Source organism: Gigantopelta aegis, chromosome 4 (genome assembly GCF_016097555.1).
Source record: "Gigantopelta aegis isolate Gae_Host chromosome 4, Gae_host_genome, whole genome shotgun sequence".
In the NCBI taxonomy this organism is placed as follows: domain Eukaryota; kingdom Metazoa; phylum Mollusca; class Gastropoda; order Neomphalida; family Peltospiridae; genus Gigantopelta; species Gigantopelta aegis.
Window position 1 is genome coordinate 17,922,883 of NC_054702.1, and position 25,865 is coordinate 17,948,747.

The window sequence follows — 25,865 nt, forward strand, 5'->3', positions numbered from 1 at the left end:
AGATCTGCAGTATCAGAATTGGCATATTTTCATTGGATAAAAATCAGTTGTGCCCGCCTCGCCACCTGGTGATGATGGCCATTCACCGATTACACTGATCAAAAAAGAATTACCGTAGCACATGAGCTTAGTAACTACATTTTTTAGGTTGGGTGTGTGTATTATGGAATTACCGACAAGACCACAAAGCTGGGGTAATTGCTCTGGTTCACAAATTATTATCAAAATAGTTTTTGTTTAAATTAAAAATAAAATGTAAATTTAGGAAAGGGGCGTGCCATTCCCTACCCAGTTATTATTGCAGAAACATTCCACCAAGTGAAACACAATTGTAAGCACACCATCCAGCACCTCATCAGTGGAATTCTAGATCTGTTTCAGGACGTGGAGAGAAATAAAAACATTCCACACTGCCAAATAACAAGTGCTCTTTTATATACACATCCCCCATAAGCAGAGCAGCACATACCATTGCCTTTAATATATCAGTTATGGGACACTGGTTGGGACGGGAAAAATTAAATCAGGAAATAAGGCAACTGATGTGATTCGATCTACGATGCAAGCACTTCAGGTGAGTTCTCTACATGTACCAATTAACTGAACTAAATCCTGCTTGCAGAATAACAATTAAAGTGGGCCTACCTTCAAGACATAATTTAATAGATATTCTAAAATTTAAACATTTTGAAATATATATTAGTTTGTGGAGGCTGCCCGTGATAAATCTTGTACTAGTTTCTGAAGTATGTTAAGTTTGGTTTGTTTAATGATACCACTAGAGCACATTGATTAATTAATCATCGGCTGTTGGATGTCAAACATTTGGTAATTCTGACACATAATCATCAGAGGAAACCTGCTACATTTTTCCATTAGCAGCAAGGAATCTTTTATATGCACTTTCTCACAGAACATAACATATGGCCTTTGACCAGTTGTGGTGCACTGGTTGGAATGAGAAAAAACTAATCAGTTGAATGGATCCAGAGGTCACAGAGGTGGTTTGACCCTGAAACGCAAGCACCCCAGACGAATGCTCAACCGACTGAGCTAAATTCCCCCCCCCCCCCCCACATGGTATGTAATCAAAACTCTAGAACATGGACATTGAAATGCTCATTATTAAAATTGGGTTAATTTTTAATGTTAAAAAATTTGAAACTTTAAATTCATATTAATATGTCTACAGCTATTAGTTTGTTTCCCAAATTTCAGAATAATCCAGTGAAAACTACAGATGACGACTTGATGGACCATGACAAATAAATGGACAGGGAGGAATGTCTTATTTTGGGATTGTCTGATACTTTTTGTTAAAGTTCATCGGGGAATGAAAAACACAAATGGCAGATGATTTTTTTTTTCATGAATACCCAGATTAACATAAAATAAATAGCAGACAATACTTATAATTAAATTTGAATCCTACTTGCTAATAATAACACTAAAACTTCATTTTGAATTATTTTTGGTCCATAAACAATAACACTCAATAACACAACTTGCCCATATAAAATGATGTCATCGAGAAAAGAACAAACTCCCGTTTTTACTTATGGTTATATGGTATCAGACATTTGGTTAAGGCTCACATGGATGAGAGGAAACCATGGGTAAGGGATCTTTTATAAGCAACATCCAATAGAGAGGATAGTACATGCCACTACCTTTTTTACACTAGTTGTGTGGAGCACTGGCTGGAACGAGAAATACCCAAATGGACCCACCAATGGGGATTGAACCTAGACCATTCACACAGCACCGAGTGCTTTACCAATGGTCTATGTTCCGCCTGACAAATGGACAGATGCCAAACAAATTGGGTTGAGAAAAACTCAGTCATAGCAGAGCCCAAAACTCGTAACTATACCCTATAGGGTGTATACTACCAAATCAAATCCCATAGATGACAATAGTAACATATGTGGCTAAAACTCCTACCTGCAACGTATCAACCGACATAAATTCCACGCATATAAATACTACCACCCCTTACACTTAAAGTGAATCAGAAAAAAATGGGGGTCAAGCTGCTCGTTTCTGAGATAACGGGTAGCATCTATGACTACCCTAGTTTCGCACAAAATTCGAGTACTTTTTTTTACAGGTACCCCATACATGTTTCAAGCACAAGGCTACTTGACACATTGGTACTAGATGAAATAAAATTGCACATTTTTTTACCCAGATGAAACTATTATTTTTTACAACCAACACACTCACATTTATAACCAATCACAGGACTTGTGGTGTTCACTTCCCTATCAAAAGTTGGGTGCAGCTTGAACTTTGACCCAGCCGGAAGTTATTTGGTTTAGTACTACCTACAGGTATAGACCTGGCTGTGCATAAATAATCTTTGTTAAACATGAATACAAACAAAAGTGTCTCTTTCAAACATTTAATAAGTACAAAAATACAATATGCAACACAACTCAATTATTGATATTGTAATCAATGTAACAAAATAAATAACATATCAGTAAATATTAAAACAAGTTTCTGCTTGAATAAACAGATGAAATATTTGTTCTTCTTGCAAGTGATCACATTCCATTATAATTAAACCAGTACCAGCTCCCACCCACAGTCAGTTTGAATGGCTCAATGGGGAGGATGTACAACTACACTACCAATTTCTCTCGGACTACAGGCTAGTAGGTACAGGGTTCGCAGCCCGGTACCGGCTCCAACCCAGAACGAATTCTTATGGGCTCAACGGGTAAGTTTAAGGCCACTACACCCTCTTCTCGCTCACTAACCACTAATCAACTAACAACTAACCCACTGTCCTGGACAGACAGCCCAGATAGCTGAGGTGTGTGCCCAGGACAGTGTGCTTGAACCTTAATTGGATATATGCACGAAAATAAGTTGAAATCAATCAAATCAAACCAAATTCTCTCACTACCCTCCAACAACTACCCATTAAACCACTGTGGACAGATGGCTGAAGTTTGTGCCCACAACAGTGTGCTTGAAATTAACTGGATATATAATCACAACAATCGGGATAATAGGTTTATATTAAAAAATGAAATCACTTTGCAACCATTTTAAAATCAACATGGCTACAAAATATTAAAGAACTGATCGAATGATACATGTAATTATTTCTAAGTCTTAACAATATACATGTATAACTGAATGATATATGTGGCCATTTCTGATCATACAGCCACCAAACCTAGCTTCCCCATTATTCTCAATTTGTCACTATTTATAATCATGTATATGGTATTTAAGTGAGTGCTGCTTAGACCTTTATGGGCGGTAGAAACAACATGCCGAAGTATAAAATTCATGCTATGCTGACATAGCATTATAAGTTATTATTAACAGCATGATCAGTAACAACAGCGATGGTCAGAATTTTATAGTGCTGACCAACCCATTCCAACCACAGTGGGTAGAAGGCTGTGCAGTTGATTTATGAATCAATGTCTATTGGATGTCAAACATTGGTCATTATAATGAGTTAGAAGAAATTCTGCTACATTTTGTTCCATTAGCAGCAAGAGATGTATTATAAGCACTTCCCCACAGATAGGACAGCACATACCATGGTCTTTGATATATCAGTTGTGGGGCACTGGTTGGGAACGGTAACTGTAAAGTGTGTATGGTAAAATAAATCAGAACATTATTATTAGTAATTACTTTTAACAGAACATATATTAGAATGAAATGATTTTCTAATGACTAAGTATGGTAACTACAACCAAAAGGATAAAAGACAATCCACTCACCCGGCATTTCATCATCATAATATAAATGCAGCCAACTCCCTCCACAAATCCCCCCCCCCCCCCCCTCCAATATATATACTGTTTCTTATCATCAACAAATGTCTCAATACCGGTATATTCATTTTTGTTTTCACATTTTACAAATACTTAATTAAAAGAGTTTAGCAACCTTCAAAGGAGAAGTAATTTCCAAACTGCTTTAGATCTACTCTAGTAAAAAATCTCATGTGTTTTTGTGCAATTTCTGTCTAATTGATGAAAGTCTGCAAAATAAATGAAAATGTTTCTGTTTTTTAAAAATTATCTGTGATCGTGAATAAAATAGCAATTATCAAAATAGTGTGTGTACAGTTGTTGATATTGTTTTTAAATATACAACGATATGTATTGATATAGAAAATAAAACATTTTTCGAGAGACAAATAGCTGAGGTAATAAATGGAATAACATACTCGGTAGCAGTTATAATAAAATTTATGTTCCTCATAAAAGCTGGTGACAAGTAAAAATTATTTCACTTGGCACATAAAATTGATAATAACTGGTAACTTGTTTGTTATCCTCTATATAGTCTAATTAAATGAGTGAGATTCTCACAAGTTGACACAAAAAAAAAATGAATGAGAAAGTACAAAGCTGATTATAAATCATCCATCTTTCAAAGACATGCACATACTTGGAAATAAATGCACTCAAATGAAAAAAGAGAATGAATGAATAAACACTGGTTATTCAGTGTCAAACAAATGAATGAATAATGCCAATCAATATAAAATGTCTATAATTTAAAAATCGAAGTTTTGTGGTCTCATTTATAAAGGGAGACAACGCTTGTATAGGACATTTAAAAAAGATTAAATCTTTTCATGTTTTATAACATAGTAAAAAAATATGTTATCCAAAATAATTTAAATAATTGCCTAAACAGGTAACTAGTGTCAAGTGACCATGCCAAAATTGATACATCTTGTTTCTGTTTATGGGAAAGTGCATATAAAAGATTCCTGGCAGCTAATATAAAAGTGTAGAAACCCTAGGGTTTCTCTAAAAAATTTATTAAAAATTACCAAATGTTAGAAATCCAATAGCTGATGTATATTAATGTGCTCTAATGGTGTCGTTGAACAAAACAAACATGCTGCTTTACTTGCTAGAGCTAGTAGCCCTTTTGTGGGGGTGGGGATGGGTTTTATTACAAAGAGACTGAACTGTAATTGGATATAAACAAGCCATAAACAGCTAACTTGACTAGTAGAAAATATCGGACTACAGATAGTTATCACAGTATTTTTATGCATGAAGTCTATGTCTTGGATTTTAACTTTATTAACATGTTGTTTCTGGTATGACTGACAAATCTTCTGCGGTATTCTGCATCATATATCAAGACTATAGGACTAACCATAACATCTAAACATAAGCCCAGATAGCCAATGTTTTTACCAAGGACAGTACGCTTGAACCTCAATTGGATAGACGCATAAAAATAAGTTACTATAAATCAACACTGAGTTTCATTTGATCATAATGTAACAAAGTTTTCAAACAGTTTGAGCTACATCTAATTTTGTTATTAGTTTGAGTTGAGGTGGTGGTGGGGGGGGGGGGGGAGGGGGGAGGCAGGGGATGGTGGACAAAACACAAAAACAGTAAAACAAGTTTCAGACCAGCCAAATACATAACAACTTTACATACATTTAATACGTAAGTGACAAAACAATAAAACTATTCATAATATCTGATCATTCAGTTGTCATTTGTCACAATGTTATTTTACTCAAAGAACTAACAAAATAACTACTAATGACATCGTGGCAAGTCTGTTGGCTAACAGCTTGTTAACTGACATTTGAAATAATGTAGTGATAGTAATCAAATCAAATCAATGTTTTTAGCTCATTAAGGAAATATTTAAGTTTCCTGCAGAAACACATGAAACTGAACAACTTTCTCATAGTAAATCTGAAAATAGAACAGACTAATGTAAAGGTGAATTTAACAATCTAAACACAAGTATGGTCTCTTACAAACTAATTTTTAAAATGAAATTAAAACTATTAACTTGTTAACAATTAACACTTGGCAACAAAGTAAAAGTTTGGATATATACTTTGTTACCGCTTAAAAAATATGGTTGTAGTAACTTAGATATAGTTTAAAAAATAGTTGTATGATGATCTATGTGGTTTTAAGGGAAGCAGGCCACATATTTTTGAAGCTATCTATGATATTATAAAACTATTGTATGCCATGTTATAGCCCCAGACAGTTTTATAAAATAGCACTAAGATAGCTTTGAAAATATGAGTCGTGGTCACTGACTATATTTAACCTAAAGAGTTATAGAAACCTGTATTATATAACATTTAGTGAAATATCTTAAAATATCAGTGAAATAAAAGTGTTATCAGTCACTCAGTGATCATAACACATTTTAGAGTGAAAATTTCACTATTTCACTCTAAAACGTGTTATCGTCACTGTAGAAAGTGTTATCATCACTGTAAGAAAGCCAGAACTATATTGTTGCTGGCATTTTAAAAATAAAGGTAAATTGCCAAAAGTTAAATAATAAATAGAAAATTACATGTTTTTTGTCAAATATGATTTATATCTCGAGTGAAGTTTGCAATCATATCTCACGAGTCACGCTTGCGCGACGAGTGTTATATGACTGCAAACTTCACAAGACAAAAAACATGAAATATCCTCTATGTATTTAGTAATTAAAAAAGTCACAGTGACCTATATTCAATCTTATAAATTGTGTTGGTGACCCATATATTTATTGTTAAAGATATGTTTATGTAGAAATAAACACAAACAAATGAATATGAACATGTAAGATAAACCATCAAGCTGCTCCGACATGACAATCTTATGATAATGCCAAGACAACATCCAGTGTTCTAAGCTGTCAGGCACGTTACCAGGTGGGGTGGGGGTGGTTACTGAAGGTGAGAATAGAACCCCTTTAGTCAATATTTGTTTTTGCAGTTCTTTCTGAAATAATCAATCAGCTATTAAATGCACTAGTGCATTACTCAGATGAACTCCTTTCAAAAATATTCCTATTGACGTCCATGTCTGTGCGTGTGTGTGTGGCAAGAGGTGAAATTTAAATAACCCGATCAAATTTGTATCATTGACATTGAGCAACACTGAAATATATTACATGGGAATCCAAAAGACTCTTGGCACCACCAATTCTTCACTGAAAGACATGTATAATAAGCCATTATTAAAAGTACTGTACTCTTGACTGAAGTGGTCAAGCTCCTCATAAAAACAAAACAAAACATGTCCTCACTCGTACAAATACCCACAGTGTAAATACACAATGATTTCAGTCTATATATCACTGTAATAAGTTCTTCGTGAATGAGCATACACCTGCATTTAAGAGAAGGCACTTTGATCTAATTCCTGTTTAATTACCCAACACAACAAGAGTTCTCCATGTATTAAGTGTCAGCCACATACACCAAAACAGTTATAGTCCATCCCACAGGGAATTACAGCCCCTTTTTCATGCTATGGAATTTACTACAAGTTATTTATTTTTGAGCCGATTGTTTTCTAAATTGGACACAAAAATAGGTGGGTGTTTTTTTGTGTTATTTCCAAAACACTTTTACCTTTCTTCTTACTTCAAACAAAACTGAAATTATTTCCAAATTTTTTTTTCGTGGAAGTATGGGACGAACTATAAGAAAGTATTCAAAGGCAAGGTTTCTCATGTTCGTTTTTTCTCTTTAGAAAAACATTTTATTGCTGTTACTGGTCAGTGGTGATAAAAGCACCACTGCCCATCAAAGGACAAGGTATCGTTAAAAGTCGTGAGGGTCGAGTGGTCGATGGCTCTGTCCCCTCTGTCTTGGACTGCTGCTGTCCGACACCTGTGAGTCGATGTCTGTGTCAGAATTCGTTTGAGAGTAGGTGGAGTAGCTGAAGCCTCTCCTGCTACCCCAGGCTTGATAGCTACCTGGAAACAAAGAAAATACACTAATAGAATCTATCACCATTGTGAGGTATAGATAAGGCAATTCCATCCCGAGGGAAAAAAACATTTTATCCCAAGGGTTGAAATTGGCTTATCTATACCTCACAATGGTGATTGATTCTTTTTTCCCCCATTTAATTAATAACAAAACATTAATTTTGTAAGCTACATATTATGGTTTGTTTATTATTGAATGATTCGTAAACATTTCACCTAGAAACAATGAAACTCATTTAATCATATGCTGATAAATATAGTCCAACTTATGCAACGGCATAAAAATGCAACAACTTAACAATAAATATAAAGTTGAAAATATTAATTTGTTTAAATATTTTTAAAACAATGATACAACGTTAAATGGCAAACAGAATTTTTAAAACCATGAGTTATGACATCAATCGTCGTAAAACATGATGACGTCACGTGTATACAGAAATTGTCTAGCCCTCGGGTCAGACAGATTTATCTAGCCCTATAGGGTCAGACAGATTTTTCTAGCACCGTGCAAAAGCTGGATAACCCTGTCCAGTGGGCAAGAAAAAGTTTTATTAATCATGAAGTAGACTATAACAGCAGTAATAACCTTCACATATCGTTTCAATACTATATACTATACCAATGCTCAATTTCAGAAGATTGGGCCCCAGATGAACATAAATTTACAATGAAACAATTCATCCATTTGTTTCAACTTATTTTCATGCTCATAAAAATCCAAATGAGGTTCAAGCACCCTGTCCTGGGCACAAACCTCAGCTGTCATAAACTAGTGTGGTGTAAGACAATTGGCTTATTTAAACAAGCATTCTTATAAGGCCTAACAAATTTCATCTCCCATGTCCCCATAAAAGTCAAACTTGATTTGTAAGCCATACACAAAATTCAGCTTGATATCTTGAGGCATTGTGAAAAAAAACCCGTCCAGAAAACAATATGCAGCAGACATTAAGACAGACAGATGGAAAGATGGACAGCAGACAGAGCAAAAACCTAGTCCCCTCTAGTTGGATTGGTAGAGGACTAAAAATGCTATGAATTACAAGCTTTAAACTTGAATATACATAATATATTAATATACTACTGTATCCATTTAAATCTGCATTAAAACCCTTACCTTTAGACGAAGCGGAGCCTTCATTTGAGGTTGATGTTGTCTTGTTATCTGAATAATAAAAATAGAATCAATTAAAAAATTACAGTGCTACCAGGGGTTTCCCCAGAGGCATATGGCATAGGGGGGCCATTACGCCTTAGGTGTTTTATGTAAGCACTTTGGTATTATGTTAGGACCTTAAATCAATTGCCTCTATGCTTTATATGTGACAATCAACTGTTGGTTGTAACAACTTTTCAAAACTTTACAGTACACAGGTACATGTATTCACGCTTCTAATAGATGAAACATGTCCTTCCTCAGCACCCTTTCATTTAACAATAGTCGAAAGTGAAAGTGCATTTTAATACTTATAAATCTCATAGGGTGTATTTTGACGGAATAAACTGAATGTCTACGGAATAAAATAAAGATTTAGTCCCATGATGCCTCATTCTGTCTTCTGTGCTATATTTCTTCCAAAAGCACCATCAAAAGCACCCTTGTGGAGGAAATTTTACACAGAATAGTCAAAATGTCTAATTTTTCAAAGGCAAAATATAGCGATACTGGATTACGAAATATAAACATTATATTGGTTTTATAGACAGGGTTCATACACTTAAAGGAAGTAAAAATTCAAGGGTTTTTCAAGCACTTTCCAGGTCAACTTTACCAAATTTTCAGGACCTTACCGAGTTTCCACAGGTCGTTAAACACGCAAGTGCCAACCATCTTTGTGGGTTTACAATAGATTCATTAATTTAACACGCTCCCAGCGGCAAAAAGTGACAAACTTTCTTTTCCAATATGGCGACGCTGTCGCTTGGATCTCGTGGCCGCGTGATCCTCGCATCGCAAGATAAAAAAACAACAACAAACATTCACACGTCAACTGAGCTGGTAAACATTGGCATTTGATTGTGCCGCGGAAATGAAACAAATAATTTAATTGCATGGTAAATAAAGTAAATAAAGCCTCCGTTTTAGGCGTTTATATTTTATTTGACATCAAATTTTCAAGGGTTTTCCAGACCGCAAGATGATTTTCAAGGGTATTCAAGCACTGGAATACATTAGTTTATTTTTAAGGGTTTTCAAGGGTTTTCCAGGCGCGTACGAACCCTGTATAGAACAAATTGTTTTAAAAGATATTGTATATAACTATCGCTAACCCTAACCCTAACCTTAAACTAATTCTAACAAATATTTCTTTAAAATCGTTATGGGGAAAATAAGGAACTCATGCCATTTTTTATTTCTATTTTCTTTTTAAATAAAATAGAACAAAATGGATACTGGACATTTATACAGATTAAAACATTACCACATTACAAAATGATATACTTATTGTCTCACAATGACCACCCCCCCAAAAAAAAACCCCAAAAAACCAAAACAATTATAAATCTGTCTAGCACCCCAGTGCTGGACGATTTCTGCATACGCATGATGTCATAACTCATGCTTTACAACGATTGACATCATAACTCATGGTTTTCAAAATTCTGTCTGCCATTTTCACATTGCATTGTTGTTTTAAAAATACTTAAACAAATTAATATTTTCAACTGTGTAGTTATTGGTAGGTTGTTACATTTTTATGTTGTTGCATAAGGTGGACTATATTTTTCTGCGTATGATTAACTGAGTTTGTAGGTGAAATGTTTATGAATAAACAATAAACAAACTGTAGCTTACAAAGTTAATGTTTTGTTACTGCAATTAAATGGTAAACCTCGGTCCTCACAAAATACATTTTGTCCCTCGGTTTGGAATTGCCTTATCTACACCTCACAAAGGCGACAGATTCTATTAATACACACCAGTTTTTATTCCACCATGGCGAGAGTAGTAATTCTTCTTTGCATTTAGCGTCAGTCTGTCATGCTGGGCATTTCCCACCAACACGTTTCTCTTGATACTCCACACACTGTCCAGGTCTATGGCTGGCGCTGCAACACAAACCACTACATGATTCCATCTCATGACACAGGTAGTGGAATACACTGGTAACTGGAGGGGCCAGTTATTACATATGAGGTCATATACAGAGACAAAAAACCAGTCAATAATGTAGGATATCGGCATTAATCTGCGAGTGGAATATCGCATTTGGCCTGAACAGGACAAAAACAGATATCCTACATGTCATTAACTAGTTATTATATTTATCCTGTAATCCATAAAAAATTAAGCATGCATCCCCCTCCAATTATCTCTGCCTATTTCAGCTACATTATATGACGAATTAAAGCACATGAATGATTTTGTAATGTATGTATGCATTTGACATAACATGCAAGTAAAGTCAAAAGTTATCTGCTAGTACCATGCAGTATACGTTTATGACTTTGCTTTAATCGGTTATCATAATTGACCAACAGAAACAGTGGTTGCAGGATATATATATATATATAACTCACAGTATAAAGATCTAATTTATTAATTGTTACTTTGTTTTTGTTTTTACTATGTTTAATTATTTATTTTTAATTAAATATGCACAATATATACCATAATAGGATGAAATAATGATTTAAAAAAACAAAACCACCCAGGGACTCCATAACTTGATTAAAATCAAGATTATTTACAAAACTTAACATGTGACATACATGCAATAAAACAACTTGTGTGACATTTTAAAATAGAACCCTACAACTAGGTTACAATATTTTTAGCAACTTTATTGCAATATAATACAATTTTCTTTGCATCTATACACTTTACGGCAATCTGATTGGTCCAGAGGTGCTTACTCTTTTTTGTTCATATCTCAATGAACCGAATAAATTTAAGCCACGCCTACTACCCTCCACACCACTGACCCACCCACCACTGACTCGGACTACTTTTGTGCAACAAGCCTGATTATTCTGGCAAACATATTTAGATATTTTGAAGAAAACACACGTGAAAGCTACAAAAAAATGTATACGATAAATTAATGGAAAATACTATAGCAGAGTAGACATATGGATCTATACACACTGATTTAAACACACACCCCCCCCCCCCCCCCCCCCCCAAAACCCTCTTCGCTAATCATGACATGAGACTCGGTCGGTGTCCAAAGAAATCATGTAGGAAACTTCATGCCTGTAACTTACTTGTAAGCGATGTTCTACAGCTGTTGACGAAAATTACACAGTTCCACCGACAGCATAAATGTTAGACACGTTTCCTTCATTCACTTTCATAAAATATAAACTAAACACGAATAGGACAATTCCTTCCAATAAAGTAACTAACTTACGCTACATAAGTATCAATAAAGTTTACACAAACTACAGGCATATTTAAAGCTAAACAAAATAAATTTAGTTATGTATTGTTAAAGTATATGCATATAATTTTAATTATAAGATTTGACCGCAATTATTTTTTGGTTCATGCAAGTATGAACCGAAAAAATTATTGCGGTCAATTCTTAATTAATGCAAAGGAATGATCAAACAACAAATAGGACAACATAAACTACCTTAAGTCAGGAAATGTTGTATGTTTAGTTAAATATTGATTGGTATTTTTCTAACCAGTCTTTGTGACCAGACTAACATCCCTAGGAGAATGTGCCATTTTTTTGCGAAAAGAAAACCCACTTTATGTACATAAAATTTGAATAATTTGAAAAATATTGATGCTAATTGAAAAGAACCAATTTAGAAACCACCTTACAAACACTTTGCATGTATCAAGAAGTGCATTATGATGTTTAGATGTTGAACTTCATGATACTTTGGTGTTGTTAAACAAAACAAACAAAATCATGATACTTTCATATCTCACCACACCGTGTTTTGTTTTTCTATACCCGGTAATACAATTTCAAGCCTTGTAAAGTTCTTTTGGACACCAGTATATCATTTTAAACAGGATAACACTGGTCTGTGTCTTATAACCAGCCTTATGGATCTTATTTTATCCCATAATAATGTACATGTACACTGATGGAATTCAACAAATAAGGGAACACCTTGTATTTGAGACAAAATTTAAACCACAATTAGAGTAGTTATGTCTGTATAAAATCCTGAGATGAATGAGGGATCTAATGCCAGTACGCTGTGGATGAGAGTTTTAGTAGCAGTTCATATTTGATGTTACTACTCGTGTGTTCCCTTATTTCTTTACATCAGTATATATATACATTTTGACTGTCCATTAACACAATAATGTCTACAGTTGCCTGGTTTGTTGCCATCAACAGATAGTCCATCAATAAATGTACTTGCAAATTGCCTTCCATTAAAATCCAATCGATCAACTGCGTATCTGTTCATTAGTTAGTAATTTCCAGCAGTCCTTAATAATCCATTGTTACATATTGATAAGCAAAGTCTGTCAATAAAAGCAACCTTCCAAAGCACACATCACATTAATATCCTTCATTAGAACTAGAAGACATTTCTATTGCAATGCTTTTCTTACAGACAGAGCAGCATGGCAGTTAATAAATGCAAAGTAACTTGGGTTACTGAACTTGAAATATACACAGTGTTCGAGATTAACGGTATCCCGATATCCCGGGGATACCAGAATTTAATTTTGGATACCAGACTTCAATAACCCAGTATCCCACCAGGATACTAATGTAATGTGACATTGTTGTTGGGTTTTTTAATCCTGCGTTTTCATTTTTCGCTGAAACAGTGAACGTCGGTCATTTACTGAAGTTAGGTCACAGTATTTTCGAGCTCGTATCCAGTCTAATGCTATGCCGTAACAATATCTCCCCCAGCTCATACCCAGTCTAATGCTACACTGGAGCAATAGCGGTGTAGCAATGGACTGGGAACCGCTAAGTCGCTATTGTTTTTGTTGGATGTTTCCTCCCTTCAAATTTTATTTGAGATATTGATTCCACATATGCATGAAATTGATACAGGTAGGTTTATCATTAGTAATGTCAGAAACACTTATAGATTACTGCTAAATATTACTTTATGTCGTTATTACGCAAAAATAGATGCAGCAAATCTTTCTGCAGATTCTGTTTGATTGCCAGTTTCACAAATTCCATGATTTCGATTGCGGCATAGCAATAGACTGGGAACGAGAATAGTTTCGTCCAAGTTTGTACGATGTTATTTATGAATTTCATTTAAGAGGGATACTAAATTCTCAGGTGGGATACCAGATTTTGAAATGTTAATATCCAACTGGGATACTGCCCCAAAATTTTAATCTCGAACACTGTATACACTACATGTTTTTCCTTTCAGCTAATGTATGCTCCTAATTTATCAGCCATTTTGCAAACATTTTAAGCAGCAACAGCTAATAATAAAGTAATTTTGCTCGATTTATGGTTTTGTTGCCATGATTCAATCAATAATTATGTAGTAAAATATTGACAACAAGCCGAATACATGCATGATGACTATGTAATAGCTTGAATGAAGTACCTTTCACTGAATTAAGTATTTTCCAGGAAAAATTAAATCTAAATATATTTTCAGTAATACCGGTAATCTGTTGGACCATTTAGTAGGTTAATTCTCCAGTAACTCTGCCTTTATATCATGAATACCGTAACACTTGTAGTAAACTCACTCTGAAATGGTGGAGTTCCTGCTCTAGGAATGAACTGCCATTTGTCGTTATTTTCAGTCTCTTTAGATTTTGGTCCAACGTACAAAAACTTCTTCTTGCCACCTGGAACAATACATTATCAAACAAAATAGATAAACTGAAATATATACATGGTACTATAAATTATCATACACATAACACACATCTTCATCTACTGGCTAATTTGAATTGAAAAATCAATGTGTTAAGTACAGTAAGTAGATGACATGTGTAACATGTGTTTGGTAAATATCATACCGGCTGTGAATTCAGCAGGATTCCATGCTTCTGCAAATCCCCGATTTTTTTTATCAAGCCTGGTGCTTATAAAACTTATAGATTCTAGACTCGAGACTCTAATATGAGTCTGAGACAGGAACATCCAGGCAACACCATACAACTTGTATGTGTGTGACATCATTTGAGATTCAGTTTGGACTCTAAAATTTTAGTTTTATAAGTACAGGCCCTGAAGCTTGAGATTATGATGGAATCCCCAAAAAGGATTGTAATATATAATAAATGTACATGTACTTTGGAATCCTGTAGGTTCCCAGAAAATATCCTGCATCTTCTCCTATTTTTATTCTTTTGTTTCTCCTGTAAAGATGTTAAACTGAGTACTACGTGTAGCTAATATTCACATATTTTTTACTTGTCTAATTGTCTGCTATAATGATTATGACAGACGTAATTAAATGTGTTTATATTCATCTAAGGTTCAAGCAAGATTTCCTGAACATCTATGACAGAGTAACTGGAATACAGAGCTCTATGAAAAATCATTGAAAATACATTCATGTATTGCAATACATGTTCGAGACACCTATAAGTACATAATTATATATTTTATCAAAAATGTTGGAACTCTAAAACAACAGCTTTTTTCAGATCACCACATACATGAACACAAAATACAGTGAAAACCCTCAAAACTGGACCATTTGTAAACCGGAATTAGCTCGAAACAAAACAAAAAGTTCATAGTCCTAAAAAGTTAAAGTTTATTTTGTTTAACGACACCACTAGAGCACATTGATCAATTAATCATCAGCTATTGGATGTCAAACATTTGGTAATTCTGACACATAGTTATCAGAGGAAACCCGCTACATTTTTCCTAATGCAGCAAGGGATCTTTTATATGCATTTTCCCACATACAGGACAGAACATACCACAGCATTTGATATACCAGTCGTGGTGCACTGGCTGGAAGAAGAAATAACCCAATGAGTCTACCGATGGAGATTGATTCTATAGATTCATAGTCCTTTTTTTAAACATCAGTACAGGAAATAACCTCTTTAACTGAATTTTTTTACTTGGTTCCATGAGTGTCCAGTTTAGACCGGTTTCACTGTTATTTGTTTTCAATGTTCCTCTTACCTTCCTCCATGTTCGAGTCGACACTGAAATCTTTAGAATGAAGAAGATTCCAATAAGAATACAACAGTTTACTGTTCACAGTGAATTCTTTTTCCCAGTGAGTTTCTAAGTTCCGTACATTATTAATGGGTCAGTTATTTGCGGACTCACTGAAATGTCACCATTCCAAATATACCCGTGTATCCATTAACCACCCATTAAACAGTGTGATCTGTAAATGTGAAAGAGAGTTGATAAATATATATATACACCAGTATTCTACAAGAAATGAAACTATATGTATACTTCACCAAGGCAGACAATAACTGGACAACAATGAAAGGAATGTGTGTTTAACAACACCCCAGCAAACTGAGCTCAGTAGCTAGTGGGTTTCTGACATGTATTATGGTAATTGTGTCAAGTGGGGCCTAATTCACGAAGCTCTCTTAGGCTCTGCTAGACAACAAAGCATCCTCTTTGCAAGTCTTTTAGCATTGTACTGCGAGATCGCAAAGTTGCGAGAGTTTAGTAAATTGGGCCCCTGGATCTAGAAAAAGAAAGATACCCGTTATATATGTTTAATGGCATCCCAGTTTGTAGCACAATTGTATGGCTATTGCATGTCAAGATGTAGCTTGATGATAGAACATAATTCAACTAAACTGTGGTACAGGGAACATTTTGTTTTAAAGATTTTTATTGGCGACAGTTGGTGATCAGTTGAAAATTGAGTAGTAGCTACTATTTAACATTTTAGAATTGTGTAGTGAATCACGACACGATTTAGAACAAAATGTTTCCTGTGGTGGGATATAAGATTCATCACCTTTAGTAGACCTTTTGCAGCTAATTTTATCCCTCCCAACCAGTGCCAGCTATATGAAATGCTATGGTATGTTCTGTCTTGTCTTGGAACAAGCAATTAGAAGATCCTTTGCTGTTATTTGGTAGAAAAAGCCTGTGTGGCTTCACACGGTTTCTTTTCTCACCCTCTAGACGAAGTACTGCAATAACCATACATGTACATGTGTGCTAGGCACCAGATAGCCATAAGTTAAAATGTGCTGAGGTGTCGTTAAATAAACACTCCTATCCCATTCCAATGGCTGTTTAAACATGATAATTTTTAAAACTGGTCTAAAAAAGTAAACAATGCTGCTGAGCACTGATAAAGAAAGAAATGTTTTATTTAACAATGTACTCAACACATTTTATTTCGGTTATATGGCGTCAGACATATGGTTAACACAGACAGAGAGAGGAAACCCGCTGTCGCCACTTCATGGGTTACTCTTTTCGATTAGCGACAAGGGTTCTTTTATATGCACCATCCCACAGACAGGGTAGTACATACCACAGCCTTTGATATACCAGTCGTGGTGCACTTGCTGGAAGGAGAAATAGCCCAATGGGCCCACCGACGGGGATCGATCCCACACCGACCGTGCATCAAGCGAATGCTTTACCACTGGGCTACGTCCCGCCCCTCTGAGCACTGACAAATACATTGTATATGTAGAAGGATAATACATGTGATAGAAATGCTGCACCAAAGAGGACTGATCTTTAAACCTGTTGTTCACCAAATGTTCTACCATAAAGGTATGAAATCAGATTAATCAGATTAAACAAAAAAAACAAAAAAAACACCCACAAACACACCATGGCATACATGTGTTAATTACTAAAATTAAACTGGATTTTAAAAAACACCATATTGATATTTGAAAAAACAAACATCTACAGATGATTTCAAGATATTTAACCTACAAGTATGTCAGTGCCATGACTGTTGATATATATATAAATAGTTCATTTGTCATGATTTAAAAAAAATCATACGTACATCAAAATACACAGTATTTATCAATTATTAGCTTTATGTGTATGTTGAATAACTTTAAATACTTTCCAGCTTTATACATGTATGTTGAATAACTTGAAATACTTTTCAGCTTTATACATGTATATTGAATAATGTGAAATACTTTTCAGCTTTATACATGTATATTGAATAATGTGAAATACATGTAATTAGAACTATTTGAGTACAATGAAGTATTTTATAACAGAATTTCAATGCCTATATAAATCTAATAATAAATTAATACAGAACTTGTATACCTGTATTTGATGTACCAGCACTATTATTTTCTTGAAAAACAAACAAGAATTAAACCAAAATCTAACACTATATGCTGTGACTTGAATCATAATAGAACTTACCATTAAGTTATTTCTCAAACTATAATCATCTGTTGTATGTCACACTAATCGGAGCATGTGTTTGTTACACATGAATTCATGCACACCTATGTAAAGTAAACCTAAACATTAATCCACTTCAATATTTGAATAACTCTGGGTGCACATGCTCTAGCAGAACTAATATCTGATAGAATCAAGTTACAAGAAGTATGTATTGCCTTTTGTTATGGACTTCCACTCGTCAAGTAATAAATGTATTCATACAACATAATGGTCAGGTGTACAAGTAATTAACATAAAACAAGAAACAAATAGGTAACAATCCATTACACCAATCTTTCACAATCTAGTTAAATATAATTACAATTATATACATACATACATACATAGTTTGTTAGTTAGTATATAGTTACAAAACATATATACATCCCTTTTTGAAGAAATAAACCTACCTACCAAGTAACTTCTCGTCACTGTACTAAAGCATTAAACTGTTTAAAAGAGGCCTTGTTTATATATTTCTAGTAAAGTTAAACCCTTCCGTTCACAAAGACAGACGTAAGAAGATCGGAAACTGTCTTACTCGGATGTCACGGTAGGCTTAATGTTGATCAGAAAACATTAATCCATATGAACAATACATAGCCCGCGGTCTGGAAGACTTTTAATGCACAAAACAGTATTGACATAATTTAATCATGTTAATGACCTTTTTATCTGGAAGAAATCTTTAGCATGAATATAATTCAGTATTTCCTTTCATCTCTGGGCCAGCATTTGCAGACCGTTTCTGGTTAATGTAAATTATTAATTGACATGCACAGTAACGGAATAATTATGGTAACTCACACACTGTGTAATGTGTATGTAGGTGGCACAACATTGCTTGCAGGTGGAGATAAAAACAAGACTTAGTGCACAACCACTGCCCTCTGGAATGATTTGTAATAGAGTAATAGGCTGCCTATTGGTATAGATAATAAAATAACTCCATTGCCATACACAAAGGTCCTTGTGCTGGGGTTGTATAAATAAACAGATCAATAGTCCGGAATGCTAATCAGGTCACTGGTGGATATACAATACTGTTTTTAAAGGTACACTGTCCTTTAAAAAACAAAGTTGTATGGTATTTATGATTAAAACTTACAATATTCCCTTTTGTACATCTAGTATCACAGTATATGTTTTTGGATGTCCTATAATGTCAACGGAAGCTTAAAACATTTTATCCCATCCCTAGGTATGCAAGACAGGTCCATTCCATGATGTCAGCCCATATGGAATAAATCTGTCTTGTATATCCTATGACGTCATTGCATTTAACATGGAGAGTATTACGTTGTTGGTAATATATGATGTCATATTAATATGAGTTGGTTAGTTTTAGATATTTTGTAAATTAAAACCTTCATCACAAAAACTGTCTTGTTAATTTGTAGTGTTAAATTATATTTAACACATGAATCAGACACGGCAAATATGATGTTGTTTATTTATGAAGTTACTTTTTCAGCCATCTTTGTTCATGTAAAATAATAGTTTATTTATCGAATGGATGGGAGGAAAAGATTCCATCATATACAGTCATGTGGGATAGAAACTGTACACCCTCGGTGGTGGAAATTTCGACCCTGGTACTTGTGTTATATATATCAGGAAAACCCCAAATACGTATATATGTACATGTATATTATATAATATATCACAACCGTTGCTTAAATATGTTGTTGTAATGAAACCTGACCAACTATTTTAGTATTGATTGAGACGATTGTTTTCTATTTTATTTTTAAAAAAAATTGTTTAGTGTTATTTTAATATCTATTACATCATAAGAAAAAGAAAGAAAATATTTATATCAGGTTACAACAAACAATATAATAGCTTTAAAGATTGATCTATGATGCATTATATACAGGGTTAAGGTTGTCGCTCGCCAAATCGCCAAATGTAAATTAAAGATGGAATTTGGTGAATATATTTCATTACTAATTTGCCAGCATCAAATATCACCAGGCAGACTCTGACATGGAACCCACAAGGCACAAGAAAAAGAGGCCGCCCAAAGAACACACGGCGAAGGGACCTCCAGGTGGACACCAAGAAGACAGGACACACCTAGAGGCAGCTTGAAACTAGAGCCCAGGACAGACAACTCTGGAAAACTGTAGTAAATGGCCTATGCACCAGAAGGGACAACGGGCATAAGTAAGTAACTAATTTGCCAAAAAGCGAATTAGAAAAGCATCTGTCATTTATAGATGTATGATACCGCCATTTTCGCTGATTGGCTAAATGAAACTTGAATTCGGCAACAGATTTTCTAAGCAAATTCACCAAACTGTTAATATTTTATGGACTTCATCCTAAACCCTGATATATATTAAATGCTGCTATACAAATTATTTGTTCATGTTGAATACATGTGCACATATATACAACTCAAATCAAATCACTTTATTCAGAAATAAAGAGATCAGTGTAAATGAGTTGATTCACATATTGTGGTGTATGAATACATGTACCATCAAAATATAACCTATGCAGGATTTTTCTAGAGAAGGGTGTAACTTTAAAGTCTACAATATCCCAACTGAAAGTACACTAACATGCATTATATATGTAGAAACTTATCACAGAAATACCAAGCAAATTAAATATTACCCCACACGCATCCATAAACTATTTGCTCATGTCAATGGTAAACTACTGCCACCTGTTTGAGGCGGGATTTAGCTCAGTCAGTTGAAGGAAAGAAATCTTTTATTTAACGACGCATTCAACACATTTTATTTACGGTTATATTACGTCGGACAACACAGATATTGTGAGAGGAAACCCACTGTCGCCACTTCGTGGGCTACTCTTTTCGATTAGCAGCAAGAGATCTTTTATATGCATCATCATAACACATACCACAGCCTTTAATATACCAGTCGTGGTGCACTGGCTTGAACGAGAAATATCCCAATGGGTCCAATGACGGGGATCGATCCCAAACCAACTGCGCATCAAGCGAACGCGAACCTAAATGGTCATAAATTTAAGCGTCATATCTTGGATAATCCAAAATGTGTTTGTGGGCATCATGTGGAAGATGCCGAACATTTCTTGTGTCACTACCCTCTGTTCAGGGTGCATCGGAATAACCATCTACAGAAATATCTACATGTTAACTATAACATTTTATTATTTGGCGATCTACACTTAACTGATTTTTAAATCCGTGCATGACTTTATTGTAAGCACTAAACGTTTTGAAACTTATTAGCACTGTTTCACTTCTCTACCAGTATTATTTCTATGTATATACCTTTCCTTTCTATAGCTCACTTTTATGTTATTCATCTATACTACATGTATAGTATTGTTTTATTATTATTATTGTTAGTTATTAATTGTACTATGTCTGTCATCTTGTCAGTTTGTTTGTAAAAAAAAAAATGTAGGGAAAGGTCCTAATATAGGCTTGTAGCCTGTCGACCAATCCCACCAGCAAATGTAATAAATATTGTTTAAACTAAAATAACAAACCGGCGTTATTACATTAAATACGGTAATCGCGTTTGCCTTTGGCTTTGCTCCTTGAATATCGTCTGTCATTTTATCACAAATTTGTACGTTATCAGCCTAGTATTGTTATCACTTTGTAGTATTTGGTTCATGTTATGTATATTACCTTTGTCGTCTTCTAAAATACGTGGCTTCATTGCTCACACTTCCATTCAAACAGATGCCAAAACAAAATTGTTTCAACCGTCTTCTAATGTCTCTCAGCAAATAACCCAAGAAGACTGAGTCTACACTTCACATTACTGAAATGACGTCATTCGACGTACCTCTGTGTCAAAGCAGGCCCATATAATGAAAACCCGTGGTTTACCGCAGGCATGAATTCATGCATTACTGTTGTATTTATACTTCTGCGTTTTACTTCATTGTACATTTTGCATATAGTTTTAATATATATTATTTTTAAAATATTAATTTATTTTTAAATATAGAAATTTTGGTATCAGTAGGCTATCACAGTTGTTGGAAGACGGCGTGGTAGTATGGGCAGGGGGTGGGGGTGGGGGGCATTGCTGTAATCTACCGAGGTCTTTGTATCTCTGTACTCTCTCTCTCTCTCTCTCTCTCTCTCTCTCTCTCTCTCTCTCTCTCTCTCTCTCTCTCTCTCTCTCTCTCTCTCTCTCTCTGTGTGTGTGTGTGTGTGTGTGTGTGTTTCTGTCTCCACCCCACCCCCCGTCTCTCATTTTCCCCTGTCTATCTCTCGATCGGTATGTCTGTAGCTGTCTGTCTCTGTCAGTCTCTCTCCACCCCATGCTGTTTTCTCAGCCTTGATCGCGACAACAGCTGACGTCCACTTTTTTCCCTCTCTTTTTTAATATTGAACAAATATTTGATTGTAACTTTTGCAATTCTACCATTAAAACAATACTGGCTTGTCTTCGTCATTTAGCACTCCCCTTACCAAAACTGCAGTGTAGGCCTATATGATTCAAGATTTCTAACTGATGTGGCAAAATCAAAACAAAGGAACCTACATGTAGCAAACATGTTTAATTGTACTTTCTGCTATATTTGTGACCTCGTAGCATTCAATAATTACATAACAATCTTCCACTGATTCATCAACCAAAGTTAGAAATAAAAGGTTAATAACAGACAGTAATCCTGTTCATGTCTTGATCTGAACATAGAGGTTCAAATCGACACTGGCTTCCATAATACTAGTATATCAAACAATATTCTTCTGTGCATGTGTTGGCGGCGATTCGTGATGATACAATTTTTAAGAAGGTAATGTGTTTCGTTTTCCATAAATATATTCATTATTAAAAGAGGTACATGTACCTTTTCTGTTACTAAGGTTAATAGTTATATTAAGCACTCACCTTAATAACAAAAATACAATCCAGGCACGTCGAAAGTAAGTAGATTTGGGGGGAGCTGACTGAGATTAGGGGTGGGGTGCTAACTGAGATCGACGGGGTTAAACAAAGTTTCTAAGGGGTTTCAGGGGTATGCTCCCCCTTAAAAGTTTGCAAACTAGATGTCCTGAAATGCATTTTCCTGCATTCTGCAAATAAAATTAATTTCTGCCTTAAGATTTACTACTACTAATATTTTTTATTCAGAATTATTGGTGTGTGTGTGTGTGTGGGGGGGGGGGGGGGCTAGAGCTCCCAGCCCACTCCCCCACCCTCGCAACCATCGCCCCACCCCCCACCCCCCGATTCGCGGTGCCCGCAATCTACAAATAGACGAAAATCATTGGTTTAAAATATAAATGTTTAAGTTTTAGGCTTTCAGAGATTTCAAAATTTCCGAGGCAGCATGCCCCTGGGACCCTAAAGAAAATCAATACAGTTAAGTAAGGCAACTTCATATCCAAAAGGCAAATACCTAGTCGAACCCCCCACCCCACACACACACATACACACTCGAAATGCTCTCCACATACATATATATATTATATATATATATATTATATATATATATATAATTTATATATATATATATATATACATGTCAAATATATATATATATACAAAAAGTCAAAGTAAATGAATTTTGTGAGGGTCAGCATAAAGTTTGTAAGGCACAGAAAAATAAATCAGCAAATGACAGGTGCCCATGGCTATATCAGCTTCCTGTTCGAATATTGCGATTGGGGAAGATCACTCGTCCTCTGTGAACCCGTTAATTTTCTCGTCTCAATTTAAGCTAGGTATATTTTACGCCATATATATATATATATATATAATATATATATATATTATATATATATATATATATATATATATATATATATATATATGTAAAGTGCAAAGGGTCCAGTTAAATATTATCCATTTCCAAAACGAAGCTTAACAAAGATATAAAGATATGAAGTAGAAAAATGTATTTATTTTACAAAGAACAATATTAATAAATTCTTCTTCAGAGAGAGAGAGAGAGAGAGAGAGAGAGAGAGAGAGAGAGAGAGAGAGAGAGAGAGAGAGAGGAGAGAGAGAGAGAGAGAGAGCGGGGGTGGGGTAGCGTCAGTACCCTAAATTATATTGTGTTTTGCATTATTATTTTTATGTATACAACCCAAAATTATAATACAAAATAGTGTGTCATTGTGACCTTGGCATGCACCGCTGTTACAATACTGACTATCTGTTTGGACATCATAGTTTATTCCCTTGGACCCTTCGTATACATATATACATATACAAATGTACGTATATAAACACACACATAAAAGAGACACACGTAAATGTTAGTTAAAACGTATTTATTAGCATGAATTTTAATACATCATTTGGCACATATATCTGGGATTTTGTGTTGTACACGTATAATGGATTTGAACACAATTTGTATAATGATATTTATGTAGTTTAAATAATGTCATATTCATCAGGGACAGAGATATAATGGGTTTGGACACATTATATGATAGTTACGTGGTTTAAATACCGTCGGTATCATACTCATTGGGGACGGGTGGTAACTTAGGTGCAGTAAGTTTATGGATCAATCCACCTCGGTAGACTCGTTGTTATTACGTCACAACCGGCTCACCACGACTGTGTAACAAGTTAAAAGGTTTAGTTTAACACCACCACTAGAGCACATTGATTTATTAATGCCGCACGCCCTATAGTTCCATCCCGCGAAAATAAATTATAATTTGGTTAATCTACAAACCTGTAACACACTTAGATCACGTGTTTATCAAATGGAGTGAAAAAGCAGGTTTTATATCGATAAATACCATGGGAATCCCCATGTCCCAATTGCTTGAAATAATTTTGAAAGTTAGTATTCTGATGTCACCGGTAGATTTCACAGAGTGCGCACAGACTTGGGATGCGTTCCTTTCACCTCTCCTGGACATGTTCCAACTGTTCTGTCCTGGTTGTATCCCCTCTTCAGATATCGTAAGACTTAGCAAAATTATTGGTTTTAAGGGTTTGTAACGTTTTGTATTGAGACACTTACTTGTCTGAACTTTATTGTTACTGAAAATGTTCACGAACTGTGAAGAAAAATCTCACAAATGAACAACAAGCAAACGACAACAAATCGGATGTTGATTGCGCGAACCGTGCACGAGAAAACAAACCGAACCAAAATGATAACGGTCACGTGGTATACCAACGTCTTTGACGTTTATACAGGAAGATTCCCTCTAAAAATAGATTGGACCTCGCTTGCTTAACGGTTTTTTCTCGAATGCGCGCGGCTTTTTAAGAAATACAAAAAATGCATTTCGTGGTTTTACAAACATCAGGATTACCAGGATTACCAAAAAGCACTTCAGGTGAATAGAAATGTGTATTCTAAATAATAAAATGTAAGTAAAGTGCAATTTTATTTGTGAAAAAAATGGGTTTAATAGCGAAAAACAACGCCGTAATGGTTAACTAGCCGTAACTAGGTCGTGTCCCTTTAATCGTCGGCTACTGGATGTCAAACATTTGTTGATTCTGACGCATGGTCTTGGAGGAAATCCACTACATTCTTCCATTAGTAGCAAGGGATCTCTTATACCCATTTTTTCACAGACAAGACAGTCACGGCCTTTGATATACCAGTCATGGTGCACTGGTTGGGACGGGAAAAACCATCAAAGAATGGGTCCACTGAGGTGATTCGATCCTACGACACAGGCACCTCAGGCTACCGCTCTACCGACTACCAAAGGTTGTGGTTTTTGCTTACTGCTATTAGTTAGTAGTCTGTGTAGATGCACAAGCTAGACACAAAATAGCCGCCTTTTTAAAATGTGCTGAGGTGTCGTTAACAAACAATTCTTTCTTTCCTTTCATAATCATCATGTGGTAGGTTTCCTACAAACCT

The 25,865-nt window shown here is 35.0% G+C and overlaps 1 protein-coding gene across 2 annotated transcripts; it reads right to left on the minus strand.

The window, feature by feature from the left end:
- Window positions 1-6,360: 6,360 nt before the first annotated feature.
- LOC121369621 lies at window positions 6,361-21,790 on the minus strand. 2 transcript variants are annotated; one of them, XM_041494646.1, is made up of 6 exons: window positions 21,688-21,790; window positions 15,816-16,026; window positions 14,411-14,512; window positions 10,678-10,806; window positions 8,873-8,920; window positions 6,361-7,737 (listed from the first exon to the last, which is right to left on the minus strand). In XM_041494646.1, exons 2-6 carry the CDS (start codon window positions 15,823-15,825, stop codon window positions 7,583-7,585), a joined length of 444 nt encoding a protein of 147 aa, XP_041350580.1. In that variant the 5' UTR covers window positions 15,826-16,026; window positions 21,688-21,790; the 3' UTR covers window positions 6,361-7,582. The 2 variants fall into 2 exon arrangements, with proteins under 2 accessions (XP_041350580.1, XP_041350579.1); XM_041494645.1 differs by lacking the exon at window positions 15,816-16,026 and having other exon boundaries at window positions 21,688-21,784.
- Between the last annotated feature and the right edge of the window lie 4,075 nt (window positions 21,791-25,865).

Excerpts from the sequence above, each read along its gene's own strand:
- LOC121369621 (XM_041494645.1), bottom strand. The coding sequence starts at position 21,718 with ATGAAGCCACGTATTTTAGAAGACGACAAAG. Across the intron at positions 14,513-21,687 it reads TATTTTAGAAGACGACAAAG|GTGGCAAGAAGAAGTTTTTG; the intron begins GTAATATACATA and ends GTATTGTTCCAG. Across the intron at positions 7,738-8,872 it reads AGGCTCCGCTTCGTCTAAAG|GTAGCTATCAAGCCTGGGGT; the intron begins GTAAGGGTTTTA and ends CTTTGTTTCCAG.